The following is a 21,861-nucleotide window of genomic DNA, read 5'->3' as shown; positions in this document are numbered from 1 at the left end:
ACAGAAACAAAATGTTAAGACACACTTTAAACATTCAAAAGCTTTATTGAAACCTGAAAAACAAAACCAGACAGTAAAAAATTGATTTTACAGGTTGGTCTTGTCTACATACTAGAATGATTCAACTACAGCTGGGGACAGAGAAGCACAAACCTATACATCCCTACACTAGGAAGAAACAAGCATGTGTGACAGGTTTACAGAGTTCAATAGAGAAACAATATCCCAAGACCATGAAACAAAAATGAAATCATATGGTTCGGCTACCGAGGGGTTGGAATGATCCCACAAAATAAACAATTAAAAATAATGTAACCTACATAAGTCAAATAACTACCTCATGACAGGAAATGTCAACCCATATTTCAAAATACTGTCCTGGAACTGAATTACTGATCACCTTTAACAGAGAAATTCTAAATGGGAAAATAATCACGTATGTACAAACTAACTAAAGCTGAAAAACAACATGAAACAAATTTGACGGCACTTCAAAAATGCTTTCATCACCTTTCAGCACAAACGTGGTCGACCTACTCAAAGGACAATCTGCATTTGTACAGCTATTTTAATGCTTTAAAAAATCCTTTCAAAGCACTAACTACTTGTTAGTCAGGCAAGTTCATTATTGGAATGTTGAACGTCCACAACAAATCGGCTGACTTTATTTTTAACGCTCACCAATCTAACACCTCTGGATTTATGTCAGCTAAGGCCAAGATTTCAAGCACAGTACTCCAGAATCTCAAAACAACTGACTTTTCTGGTTGATGTTGGGGATTGTATGCATGTGTGGTGAGGGCTAGCCCCAGCTTTACTTCCTCTGTGAGGTTGGAGTGGGTGGGGGAGCAAACTGGAAAGGCGAGTGCCCCATTAATCCCATCATGGGCTGGGTTGGGGTAAACTTCTGGGCCATGAGGGGCTGCGGCCCTGAGGGGGGTGGAGGGGGCTGACTGGACCTGCTGACTGAACTAAACTGTCCCGCTGACTGGTCTTGCCCCCCATTGCTGCTCCCGGACTTGTACTGGTTGTAGGAGGAGCTGGAGCCATAGCTGCGGCTGTCCCTCCTGTCCCTGTAGGAAGAGGACGACCTGTCCCCGGCGCGGCTGCTCCCTCCATCTCGGCTGTCGCGGCTGAAGCTGCCGCTGCTCCCCCGGCTGTCCTTGCTGCCTACGGTGCGCATGCTCCGGTTGCACTCATCCTGATACATCAGGTTGGGGTTGTTTGCGTTGGAGCCGTTGCCATGGAAACGTGACCTGCCTCCTGCATTCCAAAGAGAGATTAAGTCTGAGTTATAAAATTCTGCAAATACCTGGACACACACTATAAAAAACTAGCTTGTTCAACGTACAATGAAGAAACCTCAAGTCAACAGCCCACTGTCAATCACTTCAAAAAAATCTAGAGGGGCAACTCTTTCCCCCCCAGACATTTCCCTTGAAGGCTCTCCCTCATTCTCCCACCTCCTCCACGGCCAGTGTTGACCAGTTGCAGCAGCTTGGGGTTTATGGCCTGCCGGGCCTCCTCTAGCACACGGATCAGCTCACGGGCCTGACGAAGGTTGCCCGGGGTGAAGAATGTGTAGGCCGTACCCTTGTTGGTGCTACGGGCCGTACGGCCGATACGGTGGATGTAGTCCTCAGAGGAGTTTGGGTAGTCATAATTGATGACAAATTTGACATCCTCCACATCTTGGGTTAGGAGTTGGGTAGGGAGGGTTAGTCAATGGGGAGGGAGAAGAGACAAGGACAAGTTAGGAAAAGCAGCATTGATTGATAGAAACATTTCACAACAATATGCCACCTGTGGAAAGGTCGGAGAGAGGAATGGAGAGTTCATTCATTCCCATTTTAAGATGTTTGCTTTGTGCACCAAGCAAAACTAGAAATGTACTTGGTACAGACAATAACCATAAGACACAGATCAAACTCTGAAACCTCACTTACCTGTCTAGTGAACACTGTAATTCGTACATAATGCAGAAAAACTTAAATCCGACTTACCCCAACATAACTACAATACTGTTAATATTATTTGTTAACCAATACACTATGTTCCTTGAAAAATACAATGGGCTCCTCAGTATCCCAGCCAGTATATATTTCAAATGCTTTTGGTCAAGCACTGAATATACTGCTTCTTCGTGACCAAAACGTTACAATAACAGCCAATCAATACCAGATAGACTAAATAATTACAAATAGGGTTTGAACATCCCCATTTTGAGTGGGGCTGAAACTCCAAATAAATAAATGGGGTATATCTGTATCCATTGACAAAACTGGTAAATGGTAAGATTTCTTTAAAGGGTGGAATTTAACTTTTTTTAAAGTCTGTTTCTCATTACAGTTGACATAGGGCTCAGAAAACACTGCTGTGGGTTAAAAATGTCTCCTTTTTCTTACAGACCGATGAGGTGGATGGGAACAGGGAAGGTGGGGTGAGGTACTTACCCCGTATTAGAGATGACTTACAAGGTTAGTGCCCTCTGTCCCCCCTGACCAGTCCTGGGAGGTCTGTCGGGGTAGGAGAGTGAGGAGGACAACATGGGTCCTCCCCCCTCCCATCACTCCTCCACACATCCCTCCCAACTGGAGTGGCAGAGCCAGAACCCAGGCTGGACTGGATTTGACACTACACCCTTGCTCTGCCTCTTCACGTCATCAGGGGCATGAATAGGGGAATTTGGGCTACTGTTTCTGTACTGTTGGGTACTTCAATGTGACTTCAGGGGTCTAAATATGGACTTACTGTAACTACCTGTATGGTAAGCATCCTCTCCTGTTTCTAGCGAATACCTGATGTTTAATTCTAGTTTGGGGGATATTTTCTGGGGTTGTTGTTGAGATTATCCAAGGTCTTTGGTAGAAATCTGTGCAGAGGAGACAAATGGAAGAGACCCAGGGAAGTCCCCCCAGGTCCTTCCCAGACTGACAGCATGTCCAGGAGCCCAGGGGTTCAAGTGCAGTAACAAGAAACAGACACTGGGATGGCGATGTAGAGGTTTTGGGGAGCTAAAAATACTCAACATTAAGGGACTTTGCCAGGGAACAGTGAGCATTTGAAGAGGGGTGAATATAGAGATGTTGTCAGGACATGATTCTGACTGGGGTTTGCTGAGCACAGGTAGAACGTTTCCATTTTTCTGAATCTACAGGTCTGGGTTGTCTTTGCATGATGCACACAAAGAGTCATTCGATATTTGAAGTAAAGAGATGAAAGCATGAAAGATTTGGGAAGAAGGCCAAGGGATCATATGACCAAGGTAAGAATAAGCATAGGGCGAGGTAGAAAGAGAATGTATCTCTAAACAGTGGACTATAAACAGGTAAATGGACAGTGTAAAGTGTGAGAGATTAAGGGGTGGGCAGAGAGAAGGAGGGATAGACAGAGAGAGGGGGGAAATATAGAGAGGCTCCTTCAGGCCAGGACTCCTGCCAGCCAGGACCAGACATGACGCCCGCAGAGGGAGAGGCCGGCACAGCCAGTGGTGGGGGTGTCAGGCTGCATAGGGGGCTGCAGGGGCAGTTTAGAGGGGAGCCTCCAGCAAAGCGACAAATACTTGGCCTGCCGCCTTTTCCTGTCTTCTTGTAACGCACCACTGTATCTATTAACCTCTGGGGAAATGATTTGTCTACATTTAAGACTAGCTATACTGTATGGTAGAATTACTTTAAGAATGTTTATGGCAAACTACTTATCAATCAATTGATCTCAAATGATGCCAAACCTCATTTAGTATCTTCAAAGATGTCTAACTAGGGCTTTTTGAAAATACTCCATATTAGCAAAGGGCATGGGGAAATCCTTTGAAAACTTTAAAGCTGTTTCGCGAAACAAACCTGCTTAGCATTGTGTAGCTATATTAGTGGAATTTATGAAAGGAACTACATATGGTGCGTTACTGTTGGAGGCTGATGGCATAGCCTGTGGGAGGCCGCCCCCCTCTTGGCCCTCTGAGCTGATCGCCCCGCCCCAGTTTAAAATTTGGAATCCCAGCAGAACCCCCACCCCCCCCCCCCCCCTGTCATCCAGGCAGTCAGTTTGCTGGAAGGGGGAGAGTTTTTTTGAGGGGTCTGTTCTGGGTTTTCTGAGAGATGTCTGTGTCTGGGATTGATAAATCAGGCCTCCTCTCCCCTGTGTTTCTCTCCGCAACTCAGGCTCGATTAGTCATGCCTAGGTCCGGCTGCAGGCTCCAGTGGGCCTGTGCGCTTCTAGTGCCGGAAGAGAGACTTGGAAACAAAACAAAAACAAAATGAAAGAAAATAAATGAACACAGAAACAAAACAAAATTTGGTTATAAAAAGGTATTGCCATAAGGGGGTGCATCACTCTCCATACCCATTATTTTAAGTTAATATTTCACACACTGATAAAAGGTAGCTCAAATTACTATATGCTTTTAGATCTACTCAATGGTTGGATGTTTCCATTAGTCAAGGGACCTGGCATTCCACAAAGGAAAATTAGTTCCAGAAATAAGGCATACTTCTTAAATACATACTCTGTATCTAAGAAGTACTACTGACAAGAAGCCACACTTCATATTAAACAAAGTGGCAACAGTACTCACAGAAATCTGCTTCAATGTGTTTTGTGGAGGTCATTTCATGAATTCAATAAATCTATACATTTCTTGGGTTTCTTACATGCAATGTGGCTAGTATACTGTACATCTAAGCACAATTAGGTGTCCTACTCATAGCCCATTGAAGGAATATGTCTGTGTTTGTATTCATGCCGAGGGACTGTGCTTTTATTCTGAGCACACAGTACATACCCAAACCACGTGAGGCCACATCAGTAGCAATAAGAATAGGAGCCTTGCCACTACGGAACTCTATAGAAGGAGAGAGGAAATGCCAAGAGATCAGCTGAGGGACACAAAGGAAGGCGTCACGACAACAACCAATACCAATTAGCCCTATACTAGCCCATATAATACTCGTAATAAACCACGTCTTACCTGTCAGCACCCAGTCTCTCTCCGGCTGAGTCTTGTCACCATGGATACACATCGCTGGCCACCTGAGGAGCAAACCAACCTGTCAGCTTGATCAGAGAACTGGGAATTGTTATGAAGTAGTACAACCCAATGACCAGAAGTATTTTATATTCAATAAATTCAATTCATTACTCCCAGTGTGTGTGTGTGTGTGTGTGTGTGTGTGTGTTCCTTTCCCTCGCTCACCCATCGCGTCTCATTCTGCGGGTCAGATCATCGCAGCGTTTCTTGGTCTCCACAAAGATGATGGTCTTGTTCTCCTTCTCAGCCATGATCTCCTCCATCAGCTGGAGCAGCCTGGGGAGAAGGAGAGCGAACATGTTAGCCAATGAAAGCTCTTTGGAGAGTTAGTTACATCGGTCTACGACCAAGCCTCATCAGTTTACATCAACACAGTCCCATTCACTAACGCTAATGTTTCAGCGGAGTAGAGTGAAGTATTAGCCTCACTTGTTGTCCTTCTCAATCTCCGTGCACACGTCCACAATCTGCAGGATGTTGTGGTTGGCGCTCAGCTCCAGGGCTCCCACGTTGATCTGGACATAGTCCTTCAGGAAGTCCTCTGCTAGCTGCCGCACGTCCTTGGGCCAGGTGGCACTCCACATCAGGGTCTGCCTGTCAGGCTGGGATGAGAGCAGCATTAGAAACTCTTGATAAAAAACGTAAGCACATTTTGCAGTAGCTAGCAGCAGTATCAGATGTTTTATTACAGTATAGCAGCAGTTTGGGGATATAGACTAGAAACCACTAGCCATTTGGAATAAAGAATTTGTAGTAGTCCATCTACTGAAATATACACCGAGTGTACAAAACATTAGGAACACCATCCTAATATTGAGTGGCAACCCTTTTGCCCTCAGAACAGCCACAATTCATCGGGGCATGGACTCAAGGTGACGAAAGCCTTCCACATAGAATCTAATGTGTTAAGTTGGCTGGATGTCCTTTGGGTGGTGGATCATTGTTGATAGACATGGGAAATGGTTGAGCGTGAAAAACTCTACAGCGTTGCAGTTCTTGACACACTCAAACCGGTGTGGCTGGCACCTACTACCATACCCCATTCAAAGGCACTTAAATATTTTGTCTTGCCCATTCACCCTCTGAATGGTACACATACACAATCCATGTCGCAATTGTCTCAAGGCTGAAAAATCCTTCTTAAACCTGTCTCCTCCCCTTCATCTACACTGATTATAGTGGATGACATCAATAAGGGGTCATAGACTGACCAGGTGAAAACTATGTCATGGAAAGAGCACACTCCATCACTGTAAGATGTGATACTGAAATTGTATATGGTTATATTATGTAAAAGATAATAGTGCAACACTAATAAATCTATTATTGTTTTTATAACAAATGCGCTTTCTCCCGTGTTGGCTACAGTTACTGTCCACGGTTCTGAAACGATCTTCAGTGCGCTGTAGAATCAGCACCTTTCCCTATGTTGCTATGTGCATAATAGCAAAGTTAACCAGCATATTGGGATTGAGAACAATGCGGCAGATGCAGCAGCAGCAGCAACGAGGAAACAGCCTTAACCTGATTGTCTAAGAAAATTGAGGAAACCCCAACTTAATTAGGTCTATAATCAATAGCCTAACTGTTAAATGTGCCGGGCTTTATAAATCATCCATACATATCTACAGAAATAAGACCGATCTTGCTTCTGTTGCCTGTTGGAGTGTTTGTTTCATAGCCTAATGATTCCATTAGCACCAAGCCTCATGCAATGGCAAAATGCCAGATAAAGCAATTTCACAGATTCGGCTGTTTTTAATCTTTGCTATGCTATAATAAAGGCGTTACATTTTCCCCCCATTAGAACAGACTGGTATTACTTATTTAGTGTTGTTTACACTGTTCCGAAACAGGCAGAAAAATGTGATTGTAATCTAAAAGCACCTGTTTGTCACATAATATGCACGCAGCTCTCACCTCGATACCCTTCTTTTTATTGATCTTCTTATTGATATTACAATTATTAGTAATGTCGTTATCATTAGTAGGATTTGTATAACCACTATCGAACTGTAGGCTTAAGAGCGCATCCTGTTTAGTCTTAACACCGTAACTTACTTAGGCCTATATTTCAATATATAGGCTACTGTATCAATCAATCATTCATGCCATCACACAGCATATGATACACTCCTTTTTTGAAATGCAATCAAGCATTTTAGTTTTCAAATTAAATAACAAAGGGAGCTTTGAATAATTAGCCTAAACAAGAAATAAAACGCAATTTACGAATGCATGAAACTTGTTTTAGTCTGCTGTAATAAAGGCTTTATATATTTTTCCCCCGTTAGAACAGTTTCTGTTTACACTGTTCCAAATGGTCAGAAAAGGTAAAAATATTGTAATTTAACAGCAACTGTTATAATCAATTTATTGATGTGAATATGATAGGCTATAGGTCAGGCCCTATTGGTCACATGCATGCGATGCTTACATGTTTCACTTAAATAAATCTTCTTAGGGATCGGCATCATGCAGCACCTTGTGTCACCATCGCAAATTTTAGAGAGACAACAAATGTCGGTACATATAAGTGTCTTATATCAGCTGAAAGCTTAAATTCTTGTCAATATAACCGCACTGTCCAATTTACAGTAGCTATTACTGCAAAGGAATGCCATGCTATTGTTTGAGGAGAGCTCCTAACAACAAAACACTTTTCACAGCGAAAGGTTTGATAAATTCATCTCTGAAGGTGTAATGTGTACTTACATTCTGAAATCTTGCTCTGATTTATCATCCAAAGGGTCCCAGAGATAACATGAAATGTCGTTTTGTTAGATAAAATCCTTTTCCATATCCTAAAAAGGTCCATATAGCATGCACGATCGAGTTTGTATTTCCACTCGTTCAATTTGCAAAGAAAGGAATCTGAAAATCTCAACCTAAATGTTGTTTCAACCAGTCAAATCGCGTTTGTATGTATTCCTCAGAGATCCTAGAATGTAACGAAACTTCACTAAATAATTAGGGGTGTAGTATATCCTATAGGACACCATATTTGGTCAGAGAGCGATGCCTTCATGGCATGTCGATGACGCAGGCGGTCTTCACTTGAACGACTCTAACTTTGTCAAATAAATATACAACAAAAAAAATACAAAACAGAAAAGTGGTGTGTGCATATATACTCACCCCCTTTGCTATGAAGCCCCTAAATAAGATCTGGTGCAACAAATTACCTTCAGAAGTCACATAATTAGTTGAATAAAGTCCACCTGTGTGCAATCTAAGTGTCACATGATCTCTGTATATATACACTTGTTCTGAAAGGCTCCAGAGTCAACACCACTAAGCATGGGGCACCACCAAGCAAGCGGCACCATAAAGACCAAGGAGCTCTCTAAACAGGTCAGGGACAAAGTTGTGGAGAAGTACAGATCAGGGTTGGGTTATAAAAAAATATCCAAAACTTTGAACATTCCACAGAGCACCATTAAATCCATTATTAAAAAATTGGAAGAATATGGCACCAGATCAAACCTGCCAAGAGAGGGTCGCCCACCAAATCTCACAGACCAGGCAAGGAGGGCATTAATCAGAGGCAACAAATAGACCAAAGATAACCCTGAAGGAGCTGCAACGCTCCACAGCAGAGACTGGAGTATCTGTCCATAGGACCACTTTAAGGAGTACACTCCACAGAGCTGGGCTTTACGGAAGAGTGGCCAGAAAAAAGCCATTGCTTAAAGAAAAAATAAGCAAACACGTTTGGTGTTCGCCAAATGGCATGTGGGAGACTCCCCAAACATATGGAAGAAGGTATTCTGGTCAGATGAGACTAAAATTTAGCTTTTTGGAAAATCAAGGAAAACGTTATGTCTAGCGCAAACCCAACACCTCGCATCACCCCGAGAACACCATCCCCACAGTGAAGCATGGTGGCAGCATCATGTTGTGGGGATGTTTTTCATCAGCAGGGACTGGGAAACTGGTCAAAATTGAAGGAATGATGGATGGTACTAAATACAGGGAAATTGTTGAGGGAAACCTGTTTCAGTCTTCCAGAGATTTGAGACTGGGACAGAGGTTCACCTTCCAGCAGGACAATGACCCTAAGCATACTGCTAAAGCAACACTCAAGTTGTTTAAGGGTTAACATTTAAATGCCTTGGAATGGCCTAGTCAAAGCCCAGACCTCAATCCAATTGAGAATCTGTGGTATGACTTAGATTGCTGTACACCAGCGGAACCCATCCAACTTGAAGGAGCTGTAGCAGTTTTTCCTTGAAGAATGGGCAGAAATCCCAATGGCTAGATGTGCCAAGCTTATAGAGACATACCTCAAGAGACTTGCAGCTGTAATTGCTGCAAACGGTGGTTCTTAAAAGTATTGACTTTGTGAATAGTTATGCACGCTCAAGTTCTGTTTATTTGTCTTATTTCTTGTTTGTTTCACAAAAAAATATATTTTGCATCTCCAAAGTGGTAGGCATGTTGTGTAAATCAAATGATACAATCCCCCCAAAAATCTATTTTAATTCCAGGTTGTAAGGCAACAAAATAGGAAAAATGCCAAGGGGGCGAATACTTCACAAGGCACTGTATGTAGTAGATTTTTTTTCAAACAAATAGGGTGTGTGTGTCTATATATGGAAAAATAAGTTTAAACATTTCAACCAATCGATTGGTCGAAGGAACAGGACGACTCTCGTCAACCAATATTTTTTTTTTGTGAGGGACAGCCCTACTCAGTGTATATGGTCTTAAGCAGGCCTGAAATGCATCAATGTGTAGCTAATGCATTGGAAAGAGATAAGGTTATAACAGCTGTAAAATGAGGGTCACTTTGCTTGAGTGACTAGAGAACCCTGCTCACCCTAATCTGGTCAACAATCTTGCGAATCTGTGGCTCAAAGCCCATGTCCAGCATTCTGTCAGCCTCGTCCAGCACCAAGTAGGTGCAGCGCCGTAGGTTGGTCTTCCCTGCCTCCAGGAAGTCAATGAGACGACCCGGGGTGGCGATGCAGATCTCAACACCTGGGAGGGAGAAAGAAAGCAGTGTAGGTTTCTCTGGTTTAGACAGACATGCGTAATGGAAAAAGAGTATGGATTTTCTTCAGCATATAGGTTATAGTGACTAGTGTGTAGGCCTTTTTCCAGAGGAGCCTCCTTACCTCTCTCCAGGTCCCGGATCTGGGGTCCCTTGGGCGCTCCCCCGTAGACACAGGTGCTCTTGATGCGTGATGACTTTCCGTATTCATGCGCCACTTGCTGAACCTGCTGGGCCAGCTCTCGAGTTGGTGCCAGAACCAAACACTGCACAGGGATAGAAAAAAAACACTCCCTGAATATAATACATTTTGGAAGTGGCTGATATCCATTCATATGAACAATTATAGGAAACATGCTGTAAGATTCATCCAAAATGGATTACTTACGATTGGTCCGTCTCCTCTTTCTAGGTAGGGCTGGTGGTTAATGTGCACAATGGCAGGCAGGAGATACTGAGGAGATACAACAACAAGGGGATAAACACCCCACATCAAGCAGGAGAGATTAATAATAGAAGTAGAGCCCGATCAATTCCACTATAACACATATTCAATGAATAGGATGAAAAAAGGGACACTTGTGGACATTCTCATGATGTGCCATTACTGTCACAATGTAAGAAATCAACATTTGCAGCATATTTCTTAGACAATTGCTCTCTTGGATGGCAATTTCTGAAGTCAGTGTGGAAAATGTTCACATTAATTTGTCCACTGTAAAACAGTATATCTGCAGGTATATCATATTGGTACGTTTTGTCCCCCTCTAAAAAATCTGAATCGGTATCAGACCCCCAAAAACACATATCGGTCAGGCTCTAGAAGGAAGACAAGACAACTGAGGATATTGTATGGCAGTCAACACAGGTGTATGTGTAAAAATGGGCAGAAAGACAAATTAATAAAAATGTTTACAGATATGAACACTGTGCATGCTGCTATTGTTCCTAAGTGTTGCTGTAACTTTTTGTTCATCCTGTTCTGTTCTTGTGAATGTATGCAGACGGAGCTACAGCTGCATCTCACCGATAAGGTTTTCCCAGAACCTGTCTGTGCGATGCCCACCATGTCCCTGCCACTCAGGGCCAGAGGGAAGCCTTGTGCCTGGATAGCTGTGGGCTCCTTAAAGTTCTGCTGTATCAGCACATCCATCACATACTCTGGTTGAAGTGGAAAAGAACATCTTATAAGCATAACTAAATAACAATTAATTGCATTGGTTACCAAAACTAAGGTTCAATTGGCCACATTACCTGCCAGAATAGATGTTTCCCCAGAGGTGAAAACAATATGCATATTCACAATGACGCCAGGGCAGTTAAGTTGTACTGAAAAGTGTTTGTACTTACGGGGAAAATGGGCCTGGGAGAAGCTACTGACAGGTTTCGGGCAGCCTGACCCCCTGATAGTGATTTCCTTCTTCCTGCGAAACTCCTCCAAGTCATACTGAAAGACAGAAAACAATATCTGAGACAATAAGGAAAAAAAATAACTGTCCACCAATAGTGTCAAGGGTGGCACATCTGGCAACAACTGCAGACTAAGTCAATAAGAGTGTAGGGCAGCGCTGTTCAATCTTAGTGGAGACCAAGAGTGTGCAGACTGCCCAGCACAAATAAACCAGATTCACTAAACATCAAACCCTTGATTAGTTGAATCAGATGTCATAGTAGGTCTACTGGACTGTGCAGTAAGAAATGCACACACACCTGTGGTTCTCCATGACTGAAGCACACTGGTGTGGGGAAATACCTGGCTCATGCGCTGGACATCTGGATGTTCATTGTAAAAGTTCTTCTCAAACTTTGGAAGCTCGTTTAGGTCCCATTTCTTCTTGCGCAAACGCTCCCCTGGGTTCCCAAACTTCTTGTTGGGAGGGGGACCTCTGCTAGACCCAAAACGAGGACTCCTAACAAGATGACAAATACATAGATCAGTATTTGATTACCTCAAGCTAGACTCACTGTACACAACATTTGCCAAGGACAGAAAGAATTGGAGGGATCACATTTTGTCCATTGGTCCCAAAGGGTATGAAGAGGATTACATAGCTGTCTAGCTAAGTAGCTGGTCTTTATAGATTCATTGTAGCTATCCATCTTGGGTTAGATATTCTTATTACCTTCAATGCTGCAGGAATGTTTTGGTACCCTTCCCCAGATCTGTGCCCCAACACAATCCTGTCTTGGAGCTCTACAGACATTTCCTTCAACCTCATGGATTGTTTTTTACTCTTGCATACACTGTTAACTGTGGGACCTTAGAAAGACAGATGTGTGCCTTTTCAGATCATGTCCAATCAATTGAATTTACTACAGGTGGACTCCAATCAAGTTGTAGAAACATCTCAAGGATGATCAATGGAAACAGGATGAAAATGGCTACCCAGTTTAATGCAAATAAACTGGGTAGCCATTTGCATCCTGTTTCCATTGATCATCTTTGAGATGTTTCTACAACTTGATTGGAGTCCACCTGTAGTAAATTCAATTGATTGGACATGATCTGAAAAGGCACACATCTGTCTTTCTAAGGTCCCACAGTTAACAGTGTATGCAAGAGTAAAAAACAATCCATGAGGTTGAAGGAAATGTCTGTAGAGCTCCAAGACAGGATTGTGTTGGGGCACAGATCTGGGGAAGGGTACCAAAACATTCCTGCAGCATTGAAGGTACCCAAGAACAGAAAGGCCTCCATCATTCTTAAATGGAATAAGTTTGGAACCACCAAGACTGTTCCTAGAGCTGGGCGCCTGGCCAAACTGAGCAATCGGGGGAGAAGGGCCTTGGTCAGGGAGGTGACCAAGAACATAATGGTCACTGACAGAGCTCCAGAGTTCCTCTGTGGAGATGGGAGAACCTTCCAGAACAAGAACCATCTCTGCAGCACTCCACCAATCAGGCATTTATGGTAGAGTGGCCGGACAGAAGCCACTCCTCAGTAAAAGGCACATGACAGCCCGCTTAGTTTGCCAAAAGGCACCTAAAGGACGCAGACCATGAGAAACAAGATTCTCTGGTCTGATGAATCCAACATTGAACACTTTGGCCTGAATGCCAAGCGTCAGGTCTGGATGAAACCTGGCACCATCCCTTCGGTGAAGCATGGTCGTGGCAACATCCTGCTGCGGGAATGTTTTTCAGTGGCAGGGACTGGGAGACTAGTCAGCATCAAGGGAAAGATGAACAGAGCAAAGTACAGAGAGATCCTTGATGAAAACCTGCTGCAGAGCACTCAGGACCTCAGACTGGGGTGAAGGTTCACCTTCCAACAAGACAACGACCCTTGGCACACAGCCAAGACAACGCAGGAGTGGCTTCAGGACAAGTCTCTGAATGTTCTTGAGTGGCCCTGCCAGAGCCCGTACTTGAACCCGGTCAAACATCTCCGGAGAGACCTGAAAATAGCTGTGCAGCGACGCTCCCCATCCAACCCGACAGAGCTTGAGAGGATCTGCAGAGAAGAATGGGACAAACTCCCCAAATACAGGTGTACCAAGCTTGTAGCGTCACACCCAAGAAGACTTGAGGTTGTAATCACTGGCAAAGGTGCTTTACCATAGTACTGAGTAAAGGGTCTGAATACTTATGTAAATGTCATATAACTTTTTTTATATACATTTGTAATAAATTAAAACCTCTTTTTGCTGTCGTCATTATGGGGTATTGTGTGTTGATTGATAAGGGGAAACAAACAATTTAATCAATTTTAGAACAAGGCTGTAACATAACAAAATGTGGAAAAGGTCAAGGGGTTGGAATACTTCCCGAATGCACTGAACCCACAGTAAAGTATAATAAAATCACCTTATCAAAACACATGCAGATTTATATCACCTGTAACGTGCCCAGAACCATGTATGCTTGCATGGCGTGCATGTGTAACTGGTGTGAAATGGCTAGCTTACATTTAGTGCAGTGACACGGATCACTGGTTGATGCGGAAAAAAAGGTCAAAAGGGGGGTGTGTAACCGGTGTGAAATGGCTAGCTAGTTAGTGGGGTACGTGCTAATAGTGTTTCCATCGGTTACGTCAGTCGCTCTGAGACCTTGAAGTAGTTGTTTCCCTTGATCTCCAAGGGCCGTGGCTTTTGTGGAATGATGCTTAGTGGGAGGCAGTTGTTGATGTGTGCAGAGGGTCCCTGGTTCGAGCCCAGGTAGGGGCGAGGAGAAGTAAGGAAGCAACACTGTTACACATGTATTTTCATCTTGTGCCCATGCTTCAGGTGATAGAAATCTGAACGCACTACCAAAGCTTTGAAAAGTTGAATTAATTAGCGTATGCTTTCCTGTGGATATATTGTCGACTCTCACATTCCTACCTGCAAAAGAACCAACCGGTAAATTCTGGCTTGCAGAGGTCGTATGGGGAAACTTTCCTGATTCAAACGCAAATTTATGCTGACGTAGAAATCAATGCAATTAATCTTCGGGTTTCCAGGTAAATAGCTAAGTTAGCTGCCTGACTTACCCCCTGTCGCGACCACGGTCCCTGTCCCGATCTCCATACGACGAACCGCCCCTCATTTTGAAAACCACTCGACTTCTACCTAGCTAGTTAGTTGGTTAAATATATATATAAAAAATATATTTCTCCGCTGGAACAGGGCCAAGTTTTTGCAGGCAAGCCTTAGATTCTCGCGTTCAAAACGGCAAGCTATCAACGTTACAGTAACTCTAGCTAGTTAAGGCCCTTATTGTGTTAACGTTAGCTGGCTAGCGATACAAAAATGTGAATCTGAGTCTAAATTGGTTTAAATATTATTGAACGAACGTGTATAAAGTGTTATTTCGACAAATGAACAAGTAGCTAGTTTTGGTTTTTACTACAAACCAACGCAAACAGGTGGTAGCTAAACGTCTCGGAAACTGCAGCCAAATATTTATATACGCTGCAGCGAGTGTTGTTATTAACTTCAGCTAGCTAGAGTTCTTCTTCTATGGTATTACGGCGGTCCACAAACAACGTTAGAGGTGCATGTCTCCACCTACTGGATGGGGTGAAAACTGATAAGCTTTAACCAAAAATAATAGGGAGAAGGGAAGGGTGAAAAAAATATACTTATAATATTCAAATGTAAATAAAACAAACTGTACTCAAACAGTCAGATTCAAATCTATATTTAGATCCCTACAAAGGTTCAGTATATTCATTCAGTATTCCCTGTAACATTTTGGCTGTAAAGTCCTGGAGATCCAGAAATATGTTTGCCGTCGTCACAATGAAGTCTAGTTTCTTTTAATAAAAATAAAAAAATAGTTTGTCCTGTGCAATTTGCACAATAAACACAACAAAGTCCACCTTCTTCACTGTTAGTGTTTCGGGATCCTTCTCCTAAACTGCATTCACTGCAGGCTGTGGGGCATCCACTGCCATCTCGTCTACACTCGCTCATCCAGGAGACCTCCTGGATAGTCCTGATCCTAGCTACTGCGACCGCCTTCATCCTTACAGGGCACTCCAGGAACTTGGGAACATGATTCCCATCACAATTACAGCAATGTGCTTCATCTGACTCTTCAACTACAACATATTTATTCCTTCGACAAACACTTGTCATGTGTCCAATTTTCTTTTACAATTGTAACACTGTAGCAGCTTCTGTAGATACAGTCTCACCGCATGTTTCACATACCCAAGTTTTACATGAGTCGGGAGAAACGCTTGATCAAAACACAATAACAATAGGTCTTTCCTTTCTTTCAATCTATCATTTGGGTCAGTCGGCGTACGTCTACCACTTCAGGTGTCCTACTTGGAAAATCATAGCTTTCCACATCATACGTTGATAGTTTGTAGAGCCACAGCACTTCCTCCCTTTGTTCTTGTGACACACACAAAATCAACAACATACCACTTCTGGTCCCTCTGACCGACTCCACTTTTTCCAATGCGTCCTTTACCATCGTTGAGACCACAAACGGGTTACCCAAAAAACATCCTTGCTGGTGAAACGCACTCCAACAATAAATGTATCTTAATTTCCAACTAGCCCTTTTAGCTCCATTCTTCTTTCTCACCATTGTCCACCTATCATTCTCACCAACTCCACTCACGCCAACAAAATCAAACATTGCATCCGCTTCTGGCGTTACACGACCTGCCACCACTAGGATAGATTCTAATTCATCCATCCACCTTCCATATTCCTCCACTCCGGGAGCCTTTGTCCTTCTCGTCCTCTCATTATAGCTAGCTAACATCGGCATTCCCTCAAGCCCTTGTCCTTTTTCTTCCAGCTCGACAGCCAGATCCATTGGAAACAAATTACCCCTCATTGACTCTGCTTCCCCTGTGCTAGCTAGAGTTCTTCTTTAAATTTGTATTGGCGGATCGCAAACAACTGAAAGGTAAATACACCGCCATCTACGGTACTGGATTGTGAGGCCGGTCATGTCCTCCCTATTCATCTATTTCTCTTATCTAGTCCTGTGTTTCCGCCTACTGTTCTGGAATGTGAGTTCATTACACTTTGTGACACAAAAAGACATGGGGAAAAGGGAAGAGAAATTGCCCTACTAACTAACTCTACTCCCATTAAAACTTCACCACTTTTTCACTACTTGGCCCGATCTGATCCTACACTAGGCCGGCAGCCTGTGAGGACGGGACACTTCTGCAGTAAAATCTCGTACACTGAAGTACTTCTCTGCAGCTGCCACCACAACATCTATTTTCTGTGATTTACATTCCATTTCTGTGGTACAGTTGATTGGCAATGAACGCTAAGAAACCAACCATACTGAAGCACGTTATTCCTATCACTCTGTATTGGTCTCAGCCTACTCACAGGGACTCTCTTAGGATCACTCGCCCCGATCTCTTTACCTGCCTTTCTCTCCCCGGACACTTCTGATCTCCAGCACCATGTGTACCCTTACAGGTAACACACAGCTCTTTCCACCAATACTACACATTCCTTTGTTTCATGCCCTCCTGCACACTTTTCACATCTAGGAATCTCCATCCTACACACGGCTGCAATATGACCATGAGCTTGGCACCTAAAACACCGTAATGGGTTTGGGAGAAAAGCTCTCACGGGATAACTACAGGTTATCTACAAGTCTCTGCTAGGTAAAGCCCCGCCTTATCTCAGCTCACTGGTCACCATAGCAGCACCTACTCGTAGCACGTGCTCCAGCAGGTATATCTCACTGGTCACCCCCAAAGCCAATGTCTCCTTTGGTCACCTTTCCTTCCAGTTCTCTGCTGCCAACGACTGGAATGAACTGCAAAAATCTCTGAAGCTGGAGACTCATATCTCCCTCACTAGCTTTAAGCACCAGGTGTCAGAGCAGATCACTGCACCTGTACATAGCCCATCTGTAAACAGCCCATCTATCTACCTCATCCCCATACTGTATTTATTTATCTTGCTCCTTTGCACCCCAGTATCTCTACTTGCACATTCATCTTCTGCACATCTACCATTCCAGTGTTTAATTGCTATATTGTAATTACTTCGCCACCATGGCCTATTTATTGCCTTAACTCCCTTATCTTACCTCATTTGCACTCACTGTATATAGACTTTTTTGTTTTTTCTACTGTATTATTGACTGTATGTTTTGTTTATTCCATGTGTAACTCTGTGTTGTTGTATGTGTCGAATTGCTATGCTTTATCTTGGCAAGGTCGCGGTTGCAAATGAGAACTTGTTCTCAACTAGCCTACCTGGTTAAATAAAGGTGAAATAAAAAAATAACTGACACATCCTAACTTGACTTTGTCGGGTAAAGACACTTCTTTAAAACTCAGCAGGACAGACGGTGTCGTCTCTGTTTCACCATGCTCTCCACCAGGGCTGCGTTGCACCAAACGGTGGGCGTCCAAGACACCAGGAATCTTCCATTTCAGTTGATCCTCCTCAACACTTAACGCCACCCCAGTTATCACTCTTTTCAACAGTGCCCTGCTCCGGAGAGCAAAGCAAATCACCGTTCTTATCCCGAGGAGCATGTTGCAGAACGCCCCATCCCTCTGGGCGGAAGACACACAATCATCACGAGTCCACTTCAAGTTACTTGCACCAATTTTCAAGTCCCCAACCTCTTCTCCACCCAACTAGACACCACATATGGATCAGCCAGAAGGCAAGGATCCATTCTCTCAAAATCTCACTTCCACTAGGCCAGAATACCCTTTACCATCATCGGACGAGGCTAGAACTTGCCGGTCTTCACTGCACCTGCCACCACAGGTAATTCATCCTCATTCTAGTCATGTTCAATGTCTTAGCTACTGGAGTATGTTTTTTGTTTTTATACTTGGCGCCAATCTTCCTCACCACACCGCTTCCCTCTTCACTCAGCTCTTTTCCGTCTTCCTCGCTGTCCATTTCCACGCTCTTTCCACTCCTTCATTCGCTGTAGTAGCAAACTATTCGAATGATTCTTGTATCTTAAACTCCATCAGGGGGGTTTTCTGAAGAGGACTATAGACTACAACATTGTAGGGTTTCATACTGGGTTTTTGTTCAACAACCTTCCTTGCTGGTGATCATACTAGACCAGCTCCATCTCTGCTTGATCTGCTGAGCAAGAAGGACCTTGGCCAGGGAGGTGACCAAGAACCCAATGACCATTCTGACATAAGTAATTCCTTGGCTGAGATAGGAGAACCTGTCAGAAGGACAACTGTCTCTACAGCACTTCACCAATCTGGAGAGAGTGGCCAGACAGAAGCCACTCCTGAGAAAAAGGCAAATGACAGCACACCGAGTGGTGTTTTCAAAAAGGTAAGTGAAAGACTGACTAAATAAGGAAAAAGATGCTGTGGTCTGACGAGACAAAACATTTACTTTTTAGTCTGAATGCAAAGCCCAGCCAACAGAGAATTGCAGTAGTCTAGATGGGAGATTCCAAGATTCCTGGATTAGGACCAGCGCTGCTTCCTGTGTGAGGATAGGTCGTACTCTACGGATGTGGTAGAGCATGAACCTGCAGGAGCAAGTCAATGTTTGCAGAGAATGACAGGGTGTTGTCCTGGGTCACGCCAATATTCTTTGCACTCTGGGAGAGGGACACCGTGGAGTTGTCAACGTGATGGAGAGGTCTTGGAGTGGGCAGGCCTTCCCTGGGAGAAAGAGCAGCTCAAAACCAGATTTGTCCGTCGGACTGCCAGATGGTGAAGCGTGATTCACCACTCCAGAGAACGCGTTTCCACTGCTCCAATGTCCAATGGCGGCAAGCTTTAAACCACCACTTGTTTTGGGGTCTCTTACGCTTATAATTTGGTTGTTATATTTGAAAAAAAAACTATTTTGGATGAAGCAGTTGTTATCTAGAATAGTAACGCTAATTTACATAATAGGCTGTAGCAAAAGCTAGCCAAAAATACATTTTACTGTTTAAGTGTTGAAGTTTAATGCAGTTGATTTGCGATGACGACACACGCAATATATTAAGCAAGACATTTATACGTGCCTTAAAATCCAATTATAATCCAAAAGTAGTGTGAAATGCACTCATAAGCAACATGTAAATAGAGGCGTTTTTTCTGGCGTTCTATAAGAACTTCCCCGTCTTTCGACACCAACTTGCACGCATCGCCCTCGTGCGGCAATGTTTGCAAACACATGAAGGGGTCTATTGTATCAGTATGATCAAAATGTATCAGCGCTCGAAGCCCCGTATTTTGTGCTTGCCATTCCATATAGACATTAAAATACTTACATTAATTTGAATCTATTATATATTTCCGTAATTTTTAACATCTATTTACCTGTTGTTTTGAGCTTCTCCTCCAGAGATCTGATAGTCATCCTCATGTTCTTCATCTCTGTGTTACAGTAATGGGATAGATGTACATACAGATGTAGGATCTTCATTTTAAAGTGTGTAGTGTATTTGAGGTTTAAAAAGGCTTTTAAAGTTTGTAATTTCCACTTTGCAATGTCAGACCTGATTTTCCTCTTATGAAAAATGTATGGACTCTTACAAAAATATTTCATATTTCCTGTTGCTGAAGGATTATTTTCCTGCTGTAGCAAACTGGCTAAAATGTAAGATCCTACATCTGTACATGCAAGTATGTACTAGTCCTATACCATCTATCTGTGTTCCCTATCGTTTTCTCTACAGCCTGAAGCAGAACTTGCACCTCTGAGCTATGGCTTAACTCATGATATCGCCCCCTGCATTTTTGGATTGTCTCCCGACTGCTTTCTTCTACATATTTTCTCTTGGCTCTCTTGTTTGTTTTTTGTGCTTCAACACAACCATAAAGTCATTGACCCTTGAACTCAGTATATTCTGGATAGTGTCTTACTTTCTTTCATCTTCATCAGTGAGTTGAGCCTGTTGAGGTGCTCCATACAGAGCAGGCAGCTCCACCAGAGTTACTACGCGTCTATCTACCTTTCCCTGTCTCTTCATACAAACTGAGCAGGAGGTTCACTCTGGGCTGGACTTTGTCTGACCCAGGTGGCTGTGTAGAAGTCTTCCAAGCTCCTCTTTTCCCATACAGCACCAAGTTCACTATTGCAGACATTGGGAAGAGAAGATAATCAGATCATATTTCTAATTTACACGATTCATTTGGATTACTTTACAAGCTACTGAAACATAACTAAGGGTACCATCTTTGCTAAGTTCTACACTCTTTGGTGAGACAGTGCTTCACAAAGTAGGTGGGGCCATAGTATCCTTTTATCTCTCTATTGGTATTTTTTATAAAATGTCACTTGTTGCATTTTGGAGACTTACTGACGATGTCCCCTCTTGCGGGTGTATATGACACATTTAAAAGGTTTGGTTAGTGTTTTTCCAACAAGGATGTAATAGTCTACACAAACTCATAGCTATGAAGAATAATTTCATAGCAGCCCTACTCTAGTCCAGGGGGTATGCGGATGAGGTACTGCAAGCCAGATCAAAAAGATAAAAAAAGTAATAATTAAATATTACTAGTAAAAACAGATTAAACGAATTTGGCCAAGGGTTCTGTCGAACAAGTTTAGAGGATACAATATTATTAATCTAAAATATAGGCTACCCTGAGATGCACAACGTGGCCTGTGAGGCTCACCAGGATCCACAGTACTCCATCAATGATAGTGTTCAACTCAATACTTCTTGTATTCCCTAAAAATGCTGTTTTTCATTGTAATTTAGGCTTTAAAACGGTTCAAATGTTTCTCTGCCCCATGGGAAAATGTGTAGAGTTGCAGGAAATTAGTTTTAAACCTGCAAAATGTTCTGATTTGAGGGGATCTCTGATGAATTTGCTTTCGCAAAGGGGGTCCCCAGCTCCAAAAAGTTTGGGAATCCCTGCTCTAGTCCACTCAATAGATTTCTTCTGAATCGATTAGTCGAAACAAAACTGAAATACAATATCTTAACGACACATTAAAGCATTGGCATGGTTGTCTGAATAAGACCTGTATGAAATACACTCACCATGTAAAGGGCTTCGGGAGGCCATATCTTAATGTCCCCAAACTGCTATTCAACTTCTTTGCTAAAACTGAACTTGAACTTCAGTTCTTATTCCCTTGTTCTCAGTTGTTTTCTTTTCAAATCAAAGTTACCAGGACCAGAGGGAGAATATTTATTTTTAGCTTCCTACAGCCTTTTCTCTGAAAAAGGAAGACATTCATAATTCAAACCACTGTTACTACTACTGTTACTTTTTGAAATAAAATAGTTGTTACTTTACAGTATTTTCTCTGAGGCTTCATGCCACAATGACTACCGTCCTGTAGCACTCGCATATGTAATCATAAAGTGCTTTGAGAGGCTGGTTATGGCATACATCAACTCCATCATCCCAGACACCCTAGACACACTCCAATTTACAGATCAATAGACAACGCAATCTCAATTGCATTCCACA

General features: G+C 43.0%; 1 protein-coding gene across 2 annotated transcripts; it reads right to left on the bottom strand.

The window, feature by feature from the left end:
* Window positions 1-25: 25 nt before the first annotated feature.
* On the bottom strand, window positions 26-14,969 carry ddx17 (DEAD-box helicase 17). Of its 2 annotated transcripts, none has more exons than XM_014193261.2 (13): window positions 14,345-14,969; window positions 11,776-11,932; window positions 11,373-11,469; window positions 11,050-11,183; window positions 10,411-10,476; window positions 10,147-10,288; window positions 9,849-10,009; window positions 5,456-5,628; window positions 5,192-5,302; window positions 4,967-5,028; window positions 4,781-4,840; window positions 1,464-1,691; window positions 26-1,263 (listed from the first exon to the last, which is right to left on the bottom strand). In XM_014193261.2, the coding sequence occupies exons 2-13, from the start codon at window positions 11,782-11,784 to the stop codon at window positions 815-817; spliced, it is 1,692 nt and encodes a 563-aa protein (XP_014048736.1). In that variant the 5' UTR covers window positions 11,785-11,932; window positions 14,345-14,969; the 3' UTR covers window positions 26-814. The 2 variants fall into 2 exon arrangements, with proteins under 2 accessions (XP_014048736.1, XP_014048734.1); XM_014193259.2 differs by having other exon boundaries at window positions 14,494-14,969.
* Window positions 14,970-21,861: the final 6,892 nt, after the last annotated feature.

This window comes from Salmo salar, chromosome ssa03 (genome assembly GCF_905237065.1).
Source record: "Salmo salar chromosome ssa03, Ssal_v3.1, whole genome shotgun sequence".
NCBI lineage: Eukaryota > Metazoa > Chordata > Actinopteri > Salmoniformes > Salmonidae > Salmo > Salmo salar.
This window is presented reverse-complemented; position numbering and strand designations above follow the sequence as displayed.